Source organism: Hippopotamus amphibius, chromosome 13, assembly GCF_030028045.1.
Source record: "Hippopotamus amphibius kiboko isolate mHipAmp2 chromosome 13, mHipAmp2.hap2, whole genome shotgun sequence".
Lineage (NCBI taxonomy): Eukaryota > Metazoa > Chordata > Mammalia > Artiodactyla > Hippopotamidae > Hippopotamus > Hippopotamus amphibius.
Window position 1 is genome coordinate 35,795,265 of NC_080198.1, and position 17,286 is coordinate 35,812,550.

Here is a 17,286-nt window from a genome sequence, read left to right on the forward strand (position 1 = left end):
CTGGGGTAGGCGCGGATCCCACCCACCTGCAAACCCACCTGGCCGGGACTCATGGACACGCCCCAGCCACAGATCGCTCAGATCAGGGTGGACAGACACACGCGCGTGCGCCCACACTCGCTCGGCCACACGCAGGCCCTGTTCTCGGCCACAAACAGGGCACGCGCAAGCGCGCGGACGAGCCCATCAACCCCCACCCCCACAGCCGTGGGCCCACCCGGAACCAGGCACCCCCTACGCGCACGCGCGGCCCCAAGTCCCCAAGTCCCCGCCCCCTCCGGGTCTCGCCCGTCAGGGGCGGGGCGCTCTGGGGGGCGGGTCCTGCGGCACCGCCCGGGAAGCTGCGTGAGGCTGGGCGGCCGCCACCACATCCTCCTCCTTCTTCTTCTCCTCCTCGGAGGCTAGGCGAGCCGACCCGGGCCGGGGCCAAGCCGAGGGCTCCGAGGGCGCGGGCGGAGCGGGCACGGAGTCATGGCGCACCAGACCGGCATCCACGGTGAGGGCGGATGGCGGATGGGCAGGGGGCCGAGGGTCTCTGCTCGCGGCTGCGCCCTCTCACTGGCTCTCGGCCCCTGTTTCCTCCCCGGCACTAGCCTGGGGAAGCTTCCTGTTCTCTTTTGCAGCCGCGGGTCGCCTGGGGGTGGGCATATCTTGGGGGGATGCGGACTTACTGTGCATAGTTGGGGGTGGGTGTACGTGCGCGCACACAGCTGGGGTGGAAGTATCTATATTCCCATCTGGGGGTGGATGTGCCTGTGTATGCCCATCTATGTATTTTTGTTCCTTTCTGGGAGTGGGTGTTCCCGGATGTGCACATCTGAGGGAGTGTGCACGCGTGTGCTCTTGTGTGTGCAACAGCCCTGTGTGTGCACATCTGGATCTGACTGCTTGTGTACATATAGTGCACATGCACTAATGGCTGATCGGACGCTGTCGCACGGAATCATCTTTAGACATCAGTGTTTCGTGACTGTGTGCACGTCTGTGGGTGTCTGTGTGCGTGTGCACAATTTGGGTGCCTTTCAGTGTTCCTTGTTGCCATGGGTGCATGTATTGGTTTGTGTCTGTGTGAGGAGGGGAGCCCTGACCTTTGGCTCCTCCCAGGACCCTCACAAACTAGGCTGGGAAAGGTTTTTTCCTAAGTGGGATGTGTAGAGTCACCAATCTGACCTTGACCTCTGATCTCCCTGCCATTTTCCACTCTGATCCCGAGTCTGCCCCAGCCACGGTTGGAAGTTCCCAGCTCCAGGCTGGAGGCAGGAAAGAGGGTCCTGACCCTAGAGATTCCAGGCCAGCTCCTCCCACCCCAAGCTTCTCGAGCCCAGAGCATCACCCCCTCCCACAAGGGCCCGGTTTCCTCCTTACACAGGATGGGGAAGAAGCAGTGGCCAGGAGCCAGGTGTCCTGACCCTACCTGGGCCTCAGTGTCCCCGTGTCACTGGCCTCGGAGGGCCGCCTGGCCTGTGGGGAAGGCCCAGGCTGCTTGCCCAGATAGACCAGTTGTTTGGCCGTTAGCCACTCCTGCCCCCATGCCAGAATCCCCTACCTGGGGCCATCACCATCGACCAGCCGACCAGCCTGACCGCCTGGATCTCTGCTTGCGGTTGTGGCTGCTTGGTGGCTGGCCCTGCGAGGGTTTCCCTGGCCATGCCTCACAGGACCAGAAAAAGGCAGGGGCCTGGGTCTGGGCCAGGCGCTCTCCAAGAGCTGGAGGGGCGGCCTCATGACTCAGCCCCACAGCAAGGAACAGCCCCTTGCTGGACCTGCCCCTTCCTTCCCCTTTGTCTGATCGTTGCTGCTGCCTCCAGCTGGGAGGGGATGCGAAGTTAGGGCTCCTCCTCCCCACTCTGGGCTGACCCGTCCTGTGGCCCGGGCCCTCTCTTACTCCCTCATTTCCCACATACTGAGATGGGCCTGTCTAGGAGAATCTGGGGGCTGAGCCCCGCTCCCAGCCCTCCTCCTGCCTGGGAGCAGCCCACTACTTCCTGTTTCTGGCCTGGGGAGGTGGCAGGAGAGATCACCCTGGATGCCCAGGTGCGGGCCCTGACCTGGCCATAGGTGTGGATCTGCTGCCTCAAAGCAGCACCTGGGAGGGACCTGTAACCTGAGGCTTACTGGGAGGGGGTGGGAGGCAAGGCAGCGGGGAAGGGGGTGGCGGGGAGCATGAATCTTTGATGATAGAGGCTCAGGTGTCCCAGGCCTGGCCTCTGGATTATTGATGGTGGCTGAGGTGTGGAGGGGGACGTCTCTTCCACTACTGGGGTGTCACTTTGTCCTGGTAACACTAGAAGGGGTGTGTCAGCCTCTCCCCTGGGGGAGGTCTGAGCAGGTGGAAGGGGCAGCTCAGCACAGCCTGCCCTGCCTTCATTACAATAATAAAAATTAATAATTGTTATTAGGAGAGGCTCTAACCATGTGGGGGGTAGTAGCTCCATGTTATAGATGAGTTTGAGGTTCAGTGAGGTCAGAGGTCACACACAGCTATGGGAAAGGTGGAGCCCCAGAGGGCCAGGCTCTTCATCAGGGACCTGCTTGGGGTCCACTGAGGGGCAGCTCTGTCCTGGCCCAGTGGTGCCGTGTCTCCATGCCGTGCTGCTCTCAGCCCCAAGGGCCTGCCGGGCTTAGCTGGGACCCTGCCCGCCCAGTGGCCTTGGAGGGTGGTACAGAGCACGAGGTCTCAGGCTCAGGGTCACCCTGTGTGATGGGCACCTGAGGACATGACTAGAGTTTGTTTTCCTAAAGGCCCCCCCCCACCCTGCGCTCCAGCTGCCCAGTCTGGGCCCTATAAATATTCTCTGACCTCAGCCCTCCAGCTGTGTTCCTGCAGAATTCTCTTGATCCCTGGGCAGCCTCAAGGTCATGCTGGCCTGGCCCTGTGCACCCAGGGACCCAAGTAGGTCGGTCCTTCCCAACTTGGACCTTGGCTTCCCCGTTGGCACCACCGGTGGATCTGTGACTTCCATGGTTCCCTGCCTCTGACCGTGATCGTCATCTCTTCCGCACTTGGGTCCTTGGTCACTGGCTGTCACCGTTCCGCTCTGTGGCTCTGGGACCAAGACAGGGTCTGTTCTGGGGAGACCCTGAGAGTCTCCTCTTCCGAGCTGCCTGGGGGTGGAGGCTTATTGCCCCCTGGCAGGGCTGTGCCAGGGTTGGCCTGGCTCCCCAGGGCCTCTCAGGGTTAGGCAGCCTGGCTGGCGGGCTGGGGCTGGTTGTGCATGCGTGTGTGGCAGTGTGTACCTCTGTATTTCTGTGCACAGTTTGTACAGCTGCTTGCCTGCATACACACATTAGCCACAGTCTGCATTTGCCTGTGTGTGACTTTATTAGCACATGAACATGTGTGTCCATTTATGTTTGAGCAGCTGAGTGGTGTGTTCATATACAAGGCTTGCTTGCATTCCTGTTCTCCGTCACATGGTATTTATGTGTTTTGTTCATACACGCTGGACTGAGTGTGTACCCATTGGCACATGCAACATGCAATGTGTGTCGTGTGTGTGTCGACAGACATAATGGTCAGTGCGCACTGGGGGCAGTTGTTCTTATGTTTCTGTCTGTGGATATGGTGGTGCTGGGAGTGTCCCAGGCCAGCTCTGTGCTGGGCCTTCTTGGGGAGCAGGGGACAGGTGGGGGCCGTTCACTCCGGCCAGCTTGGCCTGTCCCAGAGCCTGCCCCATTCTCGGGTGGGCTGTCCCATCCCCGTGTGACAGGGCTGTCAACAGGGCCATCCCAGCCAGCAGGCCGCCCGCCCGCCACCTCTGCTGGCTAAATTAGGGAGCTGTGCTCAGCGGCTCTCAGGTTCCCAGTCACGTGGGGGGCCGTATTTAACCCGGCTCCCAGCTCTGCCACCAGACCCCCGGGACAGAGCAGGCCCTGAGTGTGTCTCTGCCCGTCCTGCTCCCTCTGTCTGCTTATCCCCACCATGTTTCTTGTTCTTGTAGCCACCGAGGAGCTGAAGGAGTTCTTTGCCAAGGCGCGGGCTGGCTCTGTGCGGCTCATCAAAGTCGTCATTGAGGACGGTGAGTGCTCCCTACCGGTGAGGGTACAGGCTGGTGGCTGGACCCAGCTGCTTCTCCGGGAGGTGGGGGGACCGGAGTCTCCCGTCTGGCAGTGGGAGGGGACTTGTAGGAGAGTGTTGGAGGGGGGCATGGCCGTTATGCTTGTTACATAGAGCAGGAGGAAACGAAAGCTGGGGGGACAGCGGGGAGAGCCCTGCCCAGAGGCCCCACCCAGCCTCCCCAGAAGCCCCGTAGTCGTCCGCTGGCCTGGTCAGGGGTCTGGGCTGGGTTGGGCCGGGTGGCAGGGGGTGAGTAAGGCCAGGCACTGCCCCGTGTGGCGAGTGCCACTCTCCTCCCTGTGGGGTAGGCAGGCCTGGCCTCGCTGGGCCACTGGCCGGGGAGCATTCCTAGGGAGAAGCCAGGGCCCTGCCCTTGGGAAGTGCCCGCACGATGGGGAGAAGGGGCTCGTGTCAGCCTCTTCGAGAGCAAGACCAGGGGATTCCAGGCTTGGCTGGGCCTTGACCTGGACCCGGGGGACCTGGGCTCCTGCAGGGGGAGGTGCTGGGGGTATAGGGCTTGGGGGCCGGTGAGCTTGAGCTGAGGCCTGAGGTGGGAGGGGCTTTGAGGAGGCAGAGGACTAGACTGAGGTTTGGGGGGACTGGAGGGAGAGGACAGCTGAGGGGCTGTCCCTGGAGGTAAAGGGTATGGACTCCAGGACTGTGGGGGGGGGGCCAAGCCCCCACGAATCCTTCCAGCCCTTCTTGGTAGCCATGTGGTAGTGGGCCCTTCTGGGGGCTCCCCGAATGGGCTTGGTACCCAGCTGACTTTTCACACATTGGATTGGGTCAAAACGGGGTCTGCCCAGACCCAGAATTCACCCCGGGCTTTAGGGCCAGAGTTGTACTGGGCTTTTTCCAGGGTCCCCAAATTCAGATGCCCTCAGAGGCTGGGTCAGGGTCATTGGGATAGGTCAGCCCCCCAGACCTCTCCAAAGACGTAGACTCATGGACCCCAGTCCTCAGCTTTCCCTGTCGCCTCCCAGACAGGTTGTCCCTGCAGACCTTTAGCAGGAGTCTCTAGGGGGACCCTTATCTCCACTCTGCATTACAGCTGCTGGGGCACCTGGGAGTGCCCAGGAGGGTCCAGGTCTCCTGTCAGGCAGCCACTGCCCAGCTCCAGCCGAGTGTGGCTTGATCTCCTGATTTTTTCTAGAGAAGCCATGAATTCCACTTCTTACGTGTGAAACGTCCCAATTTGAAAAATGTCGGCAACAAGTCATACAACTTTGGCAGTGCTGCTGGGGCCCAGTTGGCCTGCGATGGCTGGTTTTCAGCCTTGATCCCATCTGAGTTCTGGGAGGATAGATGAGGCGGCCAAGACAAGAGGGAGGCGGCTGGGCTGGTGGGCCTGGCTTGTTGGGGCTTCTGGACAGCCGGGCCCCTTGCCCCCCTCAGGAGGGCCTGGTAGTCAGGTGTGGGTACCCCCTGGCCAGGCGGTGATTGTCCCCTTACCCCAGTTCTCCCTCCAGCCTGGACCTGTGCACACCTGGGCTGGTGTTTGGTGCCACACTAAGGCCCTGTGGGCTGATCGGTCAAGTGTATGTCCAACCTCAATATCCCATTCAGCCACTCTGCACCAGCCAGGGAGGTGGCGGGCCTGGTTGGCCCCAGGGATGAAGAGGTTGCCTGCTTTTGATTCCTTACTTTTGAGGAAGGGGGCTACAGCTGGTGGGGGCAGCAGGGTTCCTATTTATACAGTGTCTGGTAGGAGCCCTGTCTCCCTCTTTCCCACATGCCTTTGCGCCTGCAGACCCCTGTGGCCTGAGGCCGTGACCCCACTTCTCACAGCACGTTTGTTCCGAGAAGGGTGTGCTGGGGGGTCTGCTGGAGCCCCAGGCGGAGGGAGGAGAGGGCAGGAGGTGGCGCGGTGGGGCCATGGGCTGGGGTCTGAGTGTGTGGGTTTCCGTGAGGGGTCACGTTGGTGGCTGTGGGCACGTGGCTGCACGTCTTGGTGTGGTTGTCTGGGTTGGGTCCTCTGTGGGCATGTTCTCAAAGCCATTTCTGTGCCCGTGCGTGTGTGTGCGTGTGTAGAGGGAGTAACCTCAGGCTGGTGGCTGTGTGCCCACATTCATTCATGATTGAGTCACACAGACAGCCTTCAGGGACCTGGGGGCTCCAGGGGAAGGTGGGGTGGGTGGTCCGTGGGTCTGAGTCACTGCCTGAGGCCGAGGTCCCCGGTCAGGGGTGGGTGTGGGACATGGCCGCTCCTTGGCTCACCTGGCCTCTGCCCCCAGAGCAGCTTGTGCTGGGTGCCTCGAGGGAGCTGGTGGGCCGCTGGGACCAGGACTACAACGGGGCAGTGCTGCCGCTGCTGGACGCCCAGCAGCCTTGCTACCTGCTCTACCGCCTGGACACACAGAACGCCCAGGGCTTCGAGTGGCTCTTCCTCGCCTGGTCACCTGATAGTTCCCCCGTGAGTCCTAGGGACCCCTGCCCAGCCCCCAGATGGGAGGAGGAGGGAAGCTGTGTCTGATGGAGATAACACAGCCCTGCCCCAGGGAGTCTGAGTGGGGGAGACATCAGGTCCTGCTCTAGAGCGTACAAGCGAGGGACAGGGTCCTGCACTTGGAGCCTGTTGTCTCCCAGAGCTTCCCAGCCGGATCTGCCTGGCTCTGCGAGGCAGAGGTTGGGCCGGGCGATGGCTCCCCCTGCTGTCGCAGCCACCCTACTGCATCCTCGCCTCCTCTGCTGGGTGCTCTGCTGCGCCCTCTGCTGGGTGCGTTGGCACAATGCGATGACCAGGTCCCCACCCAGAGGCTCCTGCCCCCTCCTGGACGGGCAGCCCTGCCTGGAGGGTCTCACGGCTCAGGCTCCTGCCCTTCAGGTGCGGCTGAAGATGCTGTATGCAGCCACTCGGGCCACAGTGAAGAAGGAGTTTGGGGGCGGCCACATCAAGGATGAGCTGTTTGGGACTGTGAAGGTAGGCCCCCCTCTCCTGCCCATCCCACCCCCCCCAACCTCAAGGGTAGGACCACTGGGCTGGGGTCATGGACCCGCAGAGGGTGAGGTGTTATGCAGGGTCACAGAGCAGGTGGGTGCCAGGCTTGGGGATGAGTAGGGAGGGCTGGGAGAGGCCAAGGTCTGCAAGCTGGGGTGCTTAGTGGGCTTCTGCCAGCCCGCCCCAAGGTGCTCGTTTACACCTCTGCCTCCACCGGCCAGGATGACCTCTCCTTTGCTGGGTACCAGAAGCACCTGTCGTCCTGTGCAGCGCCCGCGCCGCTGACCTCGGCCGAGAGAGAACTTCAGCAGATCCGTATTAATGAGGTGGGCGTGCTGGACAGGGTGGGCAGAAGTCCCGGCCCGAGGCCCTCGAGGTCCCGTCAGGCCCTGCTGGCCAAGCCTGTGCTCCCCAGGTGGGCTGCACCCTGGTTTGGGCAGGTGAGGGCCTTGCTCACTGTTCACCTGTCCCCAGGTGAAGACAGAGATCAGTGTGGAGAGCAAACACCAGACCCTTCAGGGCCTGGCCTTCCCTCTGCAGCCTCAGGCCCAGCGGGCACTTCAGCAGCTCAGGCAGAAGACCGTCAACTACATCCAGCTGGTGGGTGCCCGTTCCCTGCCCCGGGCACACACTTGGGCCGTGCCGCACCCCCACCCTGCTCCTGCACACGTGCCTGAGTTCACTTCAGCTCACCCATGTACCGCTGGGAGCACCCTGCCCTCCATCCCTACCTGTTCCCTACGGTCGCCGTGTGTAGTGGCTGCACGCCGTTCCCCGGCCCTGCCCAGCCCAGGCTCACCCACAGGGGCGCCTGTGAGACTGTCTCTCATTCCGCCCTCAATGCTGTGTACATACATCACCCCTGGGTTCACCTTTCAGCCCTGAGCCCCTTCCTATCCCAGACTCCCTCTGCAGCACCCTGACCACCAGGGCACTGGGTCCCTGGGTCCCAGCCAGGGTCCCTCTGCCCCAGTGGTCCAGCCTGCCCCCTTTCAAGCAGAATGGTTCCTTGGCTCTGAGGATGGGCCAGCCCAAGGGTGTTGCCTTCCTGAGGTCAAGGCCTTCCCCAATGTCCTGTCCATCATCCTTGCTGGGAGTTCCTCCTCTAGCAGAGTGTTCAAAGGGGCAGAGTTGGGGCTGGGCCCAGAAGTGGCCTCTTCAGAGGGACCTGCACGGCGGGATGGGGGAGGGGAGGAGTCCCAGGAGAGGGAGATGACAGCACGTTCCCACCTCAAGGAAGTCTTGTTGGGGAGGGTGGGCCTGGGCCCTCCCCCTCACAGCGGCTTCACATCTCCTCCTGCCCCTTGGCAGAAGCTGGACCTGGAGCGGGAGACCATCGAGCTGGTGCACACAGAGCCCACGGATGTGGCCCAGCTGCCGTCACGGGTGCCCCGAGACGCCGCCCGCTACCACTTCTTCCTCTATAAGCACACCCACGAGGGTGACCCCCTGGAGTCTGTGGGTGAGTGGCCATAGCAGGACCCCAGGGAGCAGCGGGGGGAGGGAGCAGCCCTGGCCCACAGCTGGCGGGCCCCCTGCGGGGGCGTGGGGCAGCAGGAGTCCCAGGCCCGCCTCGGCTCACCTCCCTGTCTCACACAGTGTTCATCTACTCGATGCCCGGCTACAAGTGCAGCATCAAGGAGCGCATGCTCTACTCCAGCTGCAAGAGCCGTCTCCTCGACTCCGTGGAGCAGGACTTCCAGCTGGAGATCGCCAAGAAGGTGGGCGCCCATTCCCTAGGGCCTCGCCTCCCAGGGCCCTGTCACCCCAGCCTCCACTTGGGGCACCGGGGTCCCTTGACAACGGCAGAGCAGGGGGCATTGTTGCTCCGTTGGATGGACGGAAGCCCAAGGGGCAGTGTGCATAGCCCAGGTCGCCCAGCTAACTGAGGGCTTGGCCAGGTCCCAGCTGTGACACCCGCGTCTCTCCTTTCCCTGGGTCTGGAAGGCAGGTAGGAGTGACAAGGGCAGCAGGCCCCAGGCTCTGTGCTCCTGCAGGTGCGCTTCAGGTGGGGATCTGGGAGGTCACCCGAGGGCTGGAGTGTGAGAGGTCAAGGGGGTCTCCCAGGAGGGGGGTGACCAAGGGCGGTGTGTGTCAGGGCCCCCCACCCGTGGAGTGAGCAGCCACCGCCCCTCTCCACACAGATAGAGATTGGCGACGGGGCGGAGCTGACAGCCGACTTCCTCTATGACGAGGTGCACCCCAAGCAACACGCCTTCAAGCAGGCCTTCGCCAAGCCCAGGGGCCCTGGGGGCACGCGGGGCCACAAGCGCCTCATCCGTGGCCCCGGTGAGAATGGGGACGACAGCTAGGTGGCGGGACCTGAGCCCTGCTGGTGTGTGGAGCTGTGGGCCACCCCACCCCACGCCCGCCCCGTCTCCGCGGCCACCTCCCTCCTTCCCAGCCTGGGCTCTGGGCGGGGGTTGCCTCCCGTGGGCAGGAGGGCTGGTGACTGAACATCCTTGCAGCTTCCGAGGGCCGCTGGGCTGGCATTTTGTGACCCTCCCCCACCGCTCTCCCTGCCTCTCATCCATGTGCCTGGGGCATCTGGGGACCCTGCCCGGCTGGTTCAAGGGGCTGGGTCGGGGGAGCCTGGCATGAAGCTGGCCCCCAGGGGAACTGAGACTAGGGTTCCGGCACGGCCCAGAAGCCTTTGGCCGCAAGGGGTGAGGTCATTCAGGGCTGGGGCAGGGGGTCACTGCAGGACGAGATGGTTGAATGCTGTATTTTTTAAAGAATAAAATATTTTTAAATCAACAGCTGAGTCTGGCCCTGAGAGACCACCTCTGGCACTGGGAATGGGGAGGCCCTGAGCACTGTCCCCTCCCAACACAGAAGGGGCCTGTCAGCCTGCCAGTGGAGCCCCAGCCCTCCTGGCTGCAGATGTATGGGAGAACCTGTGTCTGTGTGTACGAGGGCACAGCATGGAGAGGCCCACTTGTTGGTGGGAGCTCCATCCAAGAGGCAGGCACGCCTTTGCTGTGATACAGGGGGTCTGGGTGGATTCATTTTCTATGGCTGCTGTAACAAAGTACCACAAACTTAGTGGCTTAAAACTACACATTTAGGGGACTTCCTAGGTGGCGCAGTGGTTAAGAATCTGCCTACCAATGCAGGGGACATGGGTTTGATCCCTGCTCCAGGAAGATCCCACATGCCATGGAGCACCTAAGCTCATGCACCGCAACTAGTGAGCCCGTGTGCCACAACTACTGAAGCCCACGTGCCTAGAGCCTGTGCTCCACAACAAGAGAAGCCACACTGCAATGAGGAGTAGCCCCTGCTCACTGCAACTAGAGAAAGCCTGTGTGCAGCAATGAAGACCCAACACAGCTAATAAATACATAAATTAATTAATTTTAAAAAAGACAAAAAAACCCCTACACATTTATTCTCTTGCAGTCCTTATTAAGTCTGACATGAGTCTTACAGGGCTCACACCACAGTTATGGCAGGGCTCTTTCCTTCCGGAGGCCTCGGGGGAGTCCGTTTCCTTACCTTTTCCAGCTTCTAGAGGCTGCCCGCGTTCCTCGGCTCGTGGCCCTTCCCTCCGTCTTCAAAGCCAGGGGTGCAGCATCTTCTCTCTGATTCCGGTTCCACGGTCACATGGCCATCAGTAGTCAAATCTCCTGCCTCTGTTTGATAAGGGCATTGTGATTATATTCAGAAAATCCAGAACACTCTCCCCATCTCAAGATCCTTAACTTAATCCCACCTGTGAAGTCTCTATCATGTAAGGGGACATAGTCACAGGTTCCGGGGGTTAGGACCTGGACCTCCTTGGGGGCCTGGCACTCTGGGTAAGCTCTGCCCACTAGGTTTCCCAGCTGCTGTGGGACTGAGGCCTGGCGGCTGTTTCTGGAGCTTGGTGTCTCCAGCCCGTGTGTGCATGTACAGACTTCGCTGTCAGCTCATCAGCCGTCTCTTGGGTACCTGCATCCCTGCCCCGAAGGGCCTGGGTTTCTAGTCCCAGGGAGTCTGGGAGAATCTCCCTCGGGCTTGGGATTCAGCAGGAGCCAGAACTTCCTTCTGTGCCTCTGAGCAGTGGGTGGAAGATCCCTCCCATCCCAGGTGGGAGGTGTGCGGGGGTGGGGGTGTGTGGGGCCAGGGATGGATGCAGGAGCTGGATGGGCACGGTCCTTTTTCTTGAGAGTGCACCGTGGGACACAGGGTAGTGTCCCATCCCTGCAGCCATTCTCAGCCCCTGTTGAAGGCCTTAGAATTGTAGGGAGGAGAGCTGGAACCCTAGCCAGGACCCAGAGAAGGAGGCCTGTCCTTTCCCACCCCAAACACGGGTTCTCAGGTGGGCAGGAAGACAATGCCATCGCCCCCATGCTGCTCAATCACCTGGGCCTGTGCGCCAGCTGGATGCCTGGCAGCTTGGAGCCTGCCTGCCCTGACACCCACCCAGAGGCGGGCGTGGAGAAGCAGGGGGGCACATGTCCAGCCGTGCCCCCTCCCAGCAGAAGCCCTATTTGTTCATTCATTCGCTCATTCGTTTAACCGTCAGGGCTGAGTGCTGGAGACCCATGGATTCAGCAAATACAGAGCATCTGCTCTGTGTCGGGTACTGTGCTGGGCTCTGGGGACACAGACAAAAGATCCTTGCCCTCAGATAGCTGACGTTCCAGCAGAGGAATAAGGTAATATACAAGAAACCATGAAAAATCAGTGATATGGTGTGTTAGCAGGTAAAAACTGTTAGCGACAAAGTACGTAAAAGAGCTTAGGAGTACCCGGTGTGGGGTAGGGGGTTTATAAGAAGGTCAGAGAAGAGGGTGATGTGTGAGCAGAGATGTAAAGGTGGTGAGGGAGGGGGCCATGTGAGTATCTGCAAAAAGGCTTCAAGGCAGAGGGAACAGGGACTTCCCTGGTGGTCCAGTGGTTAAGACTCCGCACTCCCAGTGCAGGGGGCCCAGGTTCAATCCCTGGTCAGGGAATTAGATTCTGCATCCTGCAACTAAGACCCAGTGCAGCCAAATAAATAAATAAATATTTAATTAAAAATAAAAAAAATAAGAGGGAATAGCACATTCAAAGTCCCTGGGACAGGAGAGTACATGAGTCTGTTCAAGCCACAGCAAGGAGACCAGTATGTCTGGAGACTGGTCAGGGAGGCAATGGGAGAGCAGATACCATAGGACCTTTCTGGCTATGATGTGGACTGTGGCTTTGACCCCAGAAGGGGCCATGGAGGTGTCTGATGAGTGGAGGGACCTAATGGGACTTAGGGGCCTAATGAGAGGAGAAGCAGGACAACCCTGAGGAGATGATGACTGCACTGGCCTAGGCGAGAGGTGATGGCGGCTCAGGCCAGGCTGGTGCATGTGCAGGTGGGAGGCGATGGGCAGATTCTGAACCTGGAGCCAGCAGGACTTGCTGAGGGTCCCGGGTCACCCTGAGGCTCTGGGCCTGAGTGATCTGTTACGATCACCTGGGTCAGGGGAGGCTGAGCCAGGAGGTCCCAGCTGGTGCAGCTGTGGGGTTTGTGCTCTGACGGTGCGTCAGGAATGCAGAGGAGGCCCTGCTCCTGGAGGAAGTGGCAGCTGCGGTGGGGGCAGGTGACCCTGGGCAAGGCCAGTGCTGCCCCCCAACCCTGTACACCAGGCCCGGCATGGCACACAGAGCTCTGGGGATGGGGCTGCAGGGCAGGAAAGGGCAGTGCGGGAGCTGCTGGCCTGAGAGTGCTGCCCGGGGGCAGGGGCTGAGTGGGCCCTGGCGTGGGTGTCAGCATGCCCACCCAGGTCTGGCACTGCCCCTAATTCCAATCTCTCACCGACCTTAGACGGCACCCTGGGCCCAGACTTCCCAGAGGACAGGTGCGAGGCCCACGTGGGATGCGGCGGAGTGTTAGGACAGGCTGTGGAGCAGGGGGTGGGGGGAGAGTGGAAAGAGGAAGGAGGGAAGGAGCCATCTGCCACCTGACGATGCAAATGGCCTCTGACTCATTACACCCCTCACCACCCCTGCACCCACCCCCTGCCATGGGCATGGCAGGGGGAGGAAGGGGGCTGCTAGGTTATTGCAGAATTCTCACTTCCTCTGTTCTCTGAGCTGTCACCACGGGAAGGGGCTGTGAGCGTGAAGCATCCTTCCCAGCAGCTGCTGCCCAGTCTGCCAGCCAGACCCTCTGGAGAAGCCCCCATTCCCTGTCATGGTAGGTCAGCAGCACTTAGCCCCCAGGGAAGGGGACAGTGGGAAGTGGTAGGGAGAAAGGTGGGCTTGGTGGCTGTCGGTAGAGGTGAGGCAGACAGTCACCCACGTGGCTCTGGGGAAACTCACTGAACCCTGAAGACATCAGAGCAGAAGCTCTCCTCTGAGCCATGAGACCAAAACCCATTGCTTGGGTGAGCAGCCTGGGGCCTCTGGCTGCGCTCTGTGTGGTGCTGGGCTGTAGGCAAGGGGGACGCCTGCGGCTGGACCCTGTCTGCCCTTTGCTGCCCAACCTCCCCTCCAATCTGTTCTGATCCACAGCAGGTTGAGTGCTTGGGCTGAGTGAGGTGGGCAAAGGGGGAAAGAGCTGGGCAGTGCCCACCCTGGCCACAGCCCTGGGTGGCAGCCAGCCTAAACCCCAGCAGGAGACCTTCATTCTCACCTCTTGGCCAAATGGAGAGGGAGAGGTGGGGGGGAGCCTGGTAAAGGGCAGAGGGAGGTTTTCGGGGGCGCTGGAGGGAAGCGTCCCTGCTCAGGAGGAAAAGGAAATGACCTCTGGGGAATGGAAGGGGATGGGGAGAGCCTGAGGGGCCTGTTGACCACCTACCAGGAGACCACCTGGCTCTCCTGTCCAGCTGGGGTTTGGTTATGAGTGAAAGCTCTAGATCATGAGTCTGGATTCCAGGTCTCAGAGCCAGTTCTGACTACCCATTCTGAGTCAAAGGCTGGGCCTCAGACCTGAGTCCAAGTTCCCTTTGGGCCTTGGCTGTGGGATAGGCACTGAGCAGAGAAACAGGAACCTCCCTGGGGGGCTGGGAACCCTGCCAGGAGACCTCGGGAGGTGCATTGAGGCAGGGGAGGTGGAGCTGGGGCTGTGCCCTCACACAGCGCCCCCCCCCGCAGGGCCCCTGCCGTGCCCTGCACCCCCTTTCTCTCCTGGTGCAGGCGGCAGTGCTGGCTGTGGCCCTGGCCCAGGGCACCCTGCCCGCCTTCCTGCCCTGTGAGTTCCAGCCCAAAGGCCTGGTGAATTGCAACTGGCTGTTCCTGAAGTCGGTGCCGCACTTCTCGGCCGCGGCGCCACGGGCCAACGTCACGAGCCTCTCCTTGCTCTCTAACCGCATCCACCACCTGCACGACTCTGACTTCGCCCACCTGTCCAGCCTGCGGATCCTCAACCTCAAGTGGAACTGCCCGCCGGCCGCCCTCAGCCCCATGCACTTCCCCTGCCACATGACCATCGAGCCCAACACCTTCCTGGCCGTACCCACCCTGGAGGAGCTGAACCTGAGCTACAACGGCATCACGACTGTGCCCGCCCTGCCCAGGTCCCTCGTGTCCCTGTCCCTGAGCCACACCAACATCCTGGTGCTAGACCCCACCCACTTTGCCAGCCTGCAGGCCCTGCGCTTTCTGTACATGGATGGCAACTGCTACTACAAGAACCCCTGCCAGTGGGCAGTGGAGGTGGCCCCGGGTGCGCTCCTTGGCCTGGGCAACCTCACACACCTGTCGCTCAAGTACAACAACCTCACGGAGGTGCCCCGCCGCCTGCCTCCCAGCCTGGAGACCCTGCTCTTGTCCTACAACCACATTGTCACCCTGGCGCCCGAGGACCTGGCCAATCTGACTGCCTTGCGTGTGCTCGACGTGGGTGGCAACTGCCGCCGCTGTGACCATGCCCGCAACCCCTGCAGGGAGTGCCCGAAGCACTTCCCCAAGCTGCACCCTGACACCTTCAGCCACCTGAGCCACCTCGAAGGCCTGGTGTTAAAGGACAGTTCTCTCTACAGCCTGGACAATAGATGGTTCCGTGGCCTGGACAGGCTCCAAGTGCTGGACCTGAGTGAGAACTTCCTCTATGACTGCATCACCAGGACCACAGCCTTCCAGAGCCTGGCCCGGCTGGAAAACCTCAACCTGTCCTTCAATTACCACAAGAAGGTGTCCTTCGCCCACCTGCACCTGGCGCCCTCCTTCAACGGCCTGCTCTCCCTGAAGGTGCTGGACATGCACGGCATCTTCTTCCGCTCGCTCAGCCAGACCACGCTCCAGCCGCTGACCCACCTGCCCAGGCTCCAGGTTCTGCGTCTGCAGATGAACTTCATCAACCAGGCCCAGCTCAGCATCTTCGGGACCTTCCCGGGCCTGCTCTACGTGGACCTGTCAGACAACCGCATCAGCGGAGCGGCGACGCCGGCAGACGACTTGAGGGAGGCGGATGGTGGGCCAGTGTTCTGGCTGCAGTCCAGGGACCTTGCTCCAGGCCCACTGGACACCCTCAGTTCAGAGGACTTCATGCCAAGCTGCAAGAAATCCAACTTCACCTTGGACCTATCACGGAACAACCTGGTGACGATCCAGCAAGAGATGTTCGCCCACCTCTCGCACCTCCAGTGCCTGCGCCTGAGCCACAACAGCATCTCGCAAGCGGTCAACGGCTCCCAGTTCGTGCCGCTGACCAGCCTGCAGGTGCTGGACCTGTCTTACAACAAGCTGGACCTGTACCACGGGAGCTCATTTACAGAGCTACCGCGACTGGAGGCGCTGGACCTCAGCTACAACAGCCAGCCTTTCAGCATGCAGGGAGTGGGCCACAATCTCAGCTTCGTGGCGCAGCTGCGCTCCCTGCGCTACCTCAGCCTGGCGCACAACGACATCCACAGCCGGGTGTCCCAGCAGCTCTGCAGCGCCTCGCTGAAGGCCCTGGACTTCAGCGGCAACGCCCTGAGCCAGATGTGGGCTGAGGGAGACCTCTATCTCCACTTCTTCCAAGGTCTGAGAAAACTGGTCCTACTGGACCTGTCCAAGAACCACCTGCACACCCTCCTGCCAAGCACCCTGGACAACCTCCCTAAGAGCCTGCAGCTGCTGCGTCTCCGGGACAATAACCTGGCCTTCTTCAACTGGAGCAGCCTGGTCCTCCTGCCCCAGCTGGAAATCCTGGACCTGGCGGGAAATCAGCTGAAGGCCCTGAGCAATGGCAGCCTGCCGTCTGGCACCCGGCTCCGGAGGCTGGACCTCAGCAGCAACAGCATCGGCTTCGTGACCCCTGGCTTCTTTGTTCTCGCCAAGCGGCTGGAAGAGCTCAACCTCAGCGCCAACGCCCTTAAGACGGTGGAGCCCTCCTGGTTTGGCTCCCTAGCGGGCACCCTGAAAATCCTAGACGTGAGTGCCAACCCGCTGCACTGTGCCTGTGGGGCAGCCTTCGTGGACTTCCTGCTGGAGGTGCAGGCTGCCGTGCCCGGGCTGCCCAGCCGAGTCAAGTGTGGCAGTCCAGGCCAGCTCCAGGGCCGCAGCATCTTCGCGCAGGACCTGCGCCTCTGCCTGGATGAGGCCCTCTCCTGGGACTGTTTTGGCCTCTCGTTGCTGGTGGTGGCCCTGGGCCTGGCTGTGCCCATGCTGCACCACCTCTGCGGCTGGGACCTCTGGTACTGCTTCCACCTATGCCTGGCCTGGCTGCCCCGGCGGGGGTGGCGGCGGGGCGCGGACACCCTGTTCTATGATGCCTTTGTGGTTTTTGACAAGACGCAGAGTGCAGTGGCCGACTGGGTGTACAACGAGCTGCGGGTGCAGCTGGAGGAGCGCCGTGGGCGGCGGGCACTCCGCTTGTGCCTGGAGGAGCGCGACTGGCTACCTGGCAAGACGCTCTTTGAGAACATATGGGCCTCGGTCTACAGCAGCCGCAAGACCCTGTTTGTGCTGGCCCACACGGACCGGGTCAGCGGCCTCTTGCGTGCCAGCTTCCTACTGGCCCAGCAGCGCCTGCTGGAGGACCGCAAGGACGTCGTGGTGCTGGTGATCCTGCGCCCCGACGCCTACCGCTCCCGCTATGTGCGGCTGCGCCAGCGCCTCTGCCGCCAGAGCGTCCTCCTCTGGCCCCACCAGCCCAGTGGCCAGGGCAGCTTCTGGGCCCAGCTGGGCACGGCCCTGACCAGGGACAACCGCCACTTCTATAACCAGAACTTCTGCCGGGGCCCCACGACAGCCGAATAACACAGAGCCTCGTGCCCCCTCCACTCGCCTCACTGCCTGGGGTGCCCCAACCTGCCTCGCTCTGCAACACCACTGCTCTGCCTCCCCTGCCCCCCAGCCCCCTGGCATGTAGCAGGCACTTAATAAATGCCACCAGGAGGGCCAA

At 61.6% G+C, this 17,286-nt stretch overlaps 1 protein-coding gene across 3 annotated transcripts; it reads left to right on the forward strand.

Moving 5' to 3' along the window:
• The first annotated feature begins 12 nt into the window (after window positions 1-12).
• LOC130834565 (twinfilin-2) lies at window positions 13-17,286 on the forward strand. 3 transcript variants are annotated; one of them, XM_057704760.1, is made up of 9 exons: window positions 13-496; window positions 3,942-4,019; window positions 6,292-6,470; window positions 6,882-6,977; window positions 7,217-7,321; window positions 7,470-7,595; window positions 8,307-8,457; window positions 8,595-8,716; window positions 14,052-17,286. In XM_057704760.1, the coding sequence occupies exons 1-9, from the start codon at window positions 472-474 to the stop codon at window positions 17,139-17,141; spliced, it is 3,972 nt and encodes a 1,323-aa protein (XP_057560743.1). In that variant the 5' UTR covers window positions 13-471; the 3' UTR covers window positions 17,142-17,286. The 3 variants fall into 3 exon arrangements, with proteins under 3 accessions (XP_057560743.1, XP_057560742.1, XP_057560741.1); XM_057704759.1 differs by lacking the exon at window positions 14,052-17,286 and adding an exon at window positions 9,140-9,752 and having other exon boundaries at window positions 37-496; XM_057704758.1 differs by lacking the exons at window positions 13-496; window positions 3,942-4,019; window positions 6,292-6,470; ... (3 more) ...; window positions 8,307-8,457; window positions 8,595-8,716 and adding an exon at window positions 9,303-13,152.

Coding starts and splice junctions, on each gene's coding strand:
- LOC130834565 (XM_057704760.1), top strand. CDS start 472: ATGGCGCACCAGACCGGCATCCACG. Junction 4,020..6,291: donor CAAAGTCGTCATTGAGGACG/GTGAGTGCTCCC, acceptor CTCTGCCCCCAG/AGCAGCTTGTGCTGGGTGCC. Junction 6,978..7,216: donor AGCTGTTTGGGACTGTGAAG/GTAGGCCCCCCT, acceptor TCCACCGGCCAG/GATGACCTCTCCTTTGCTGG.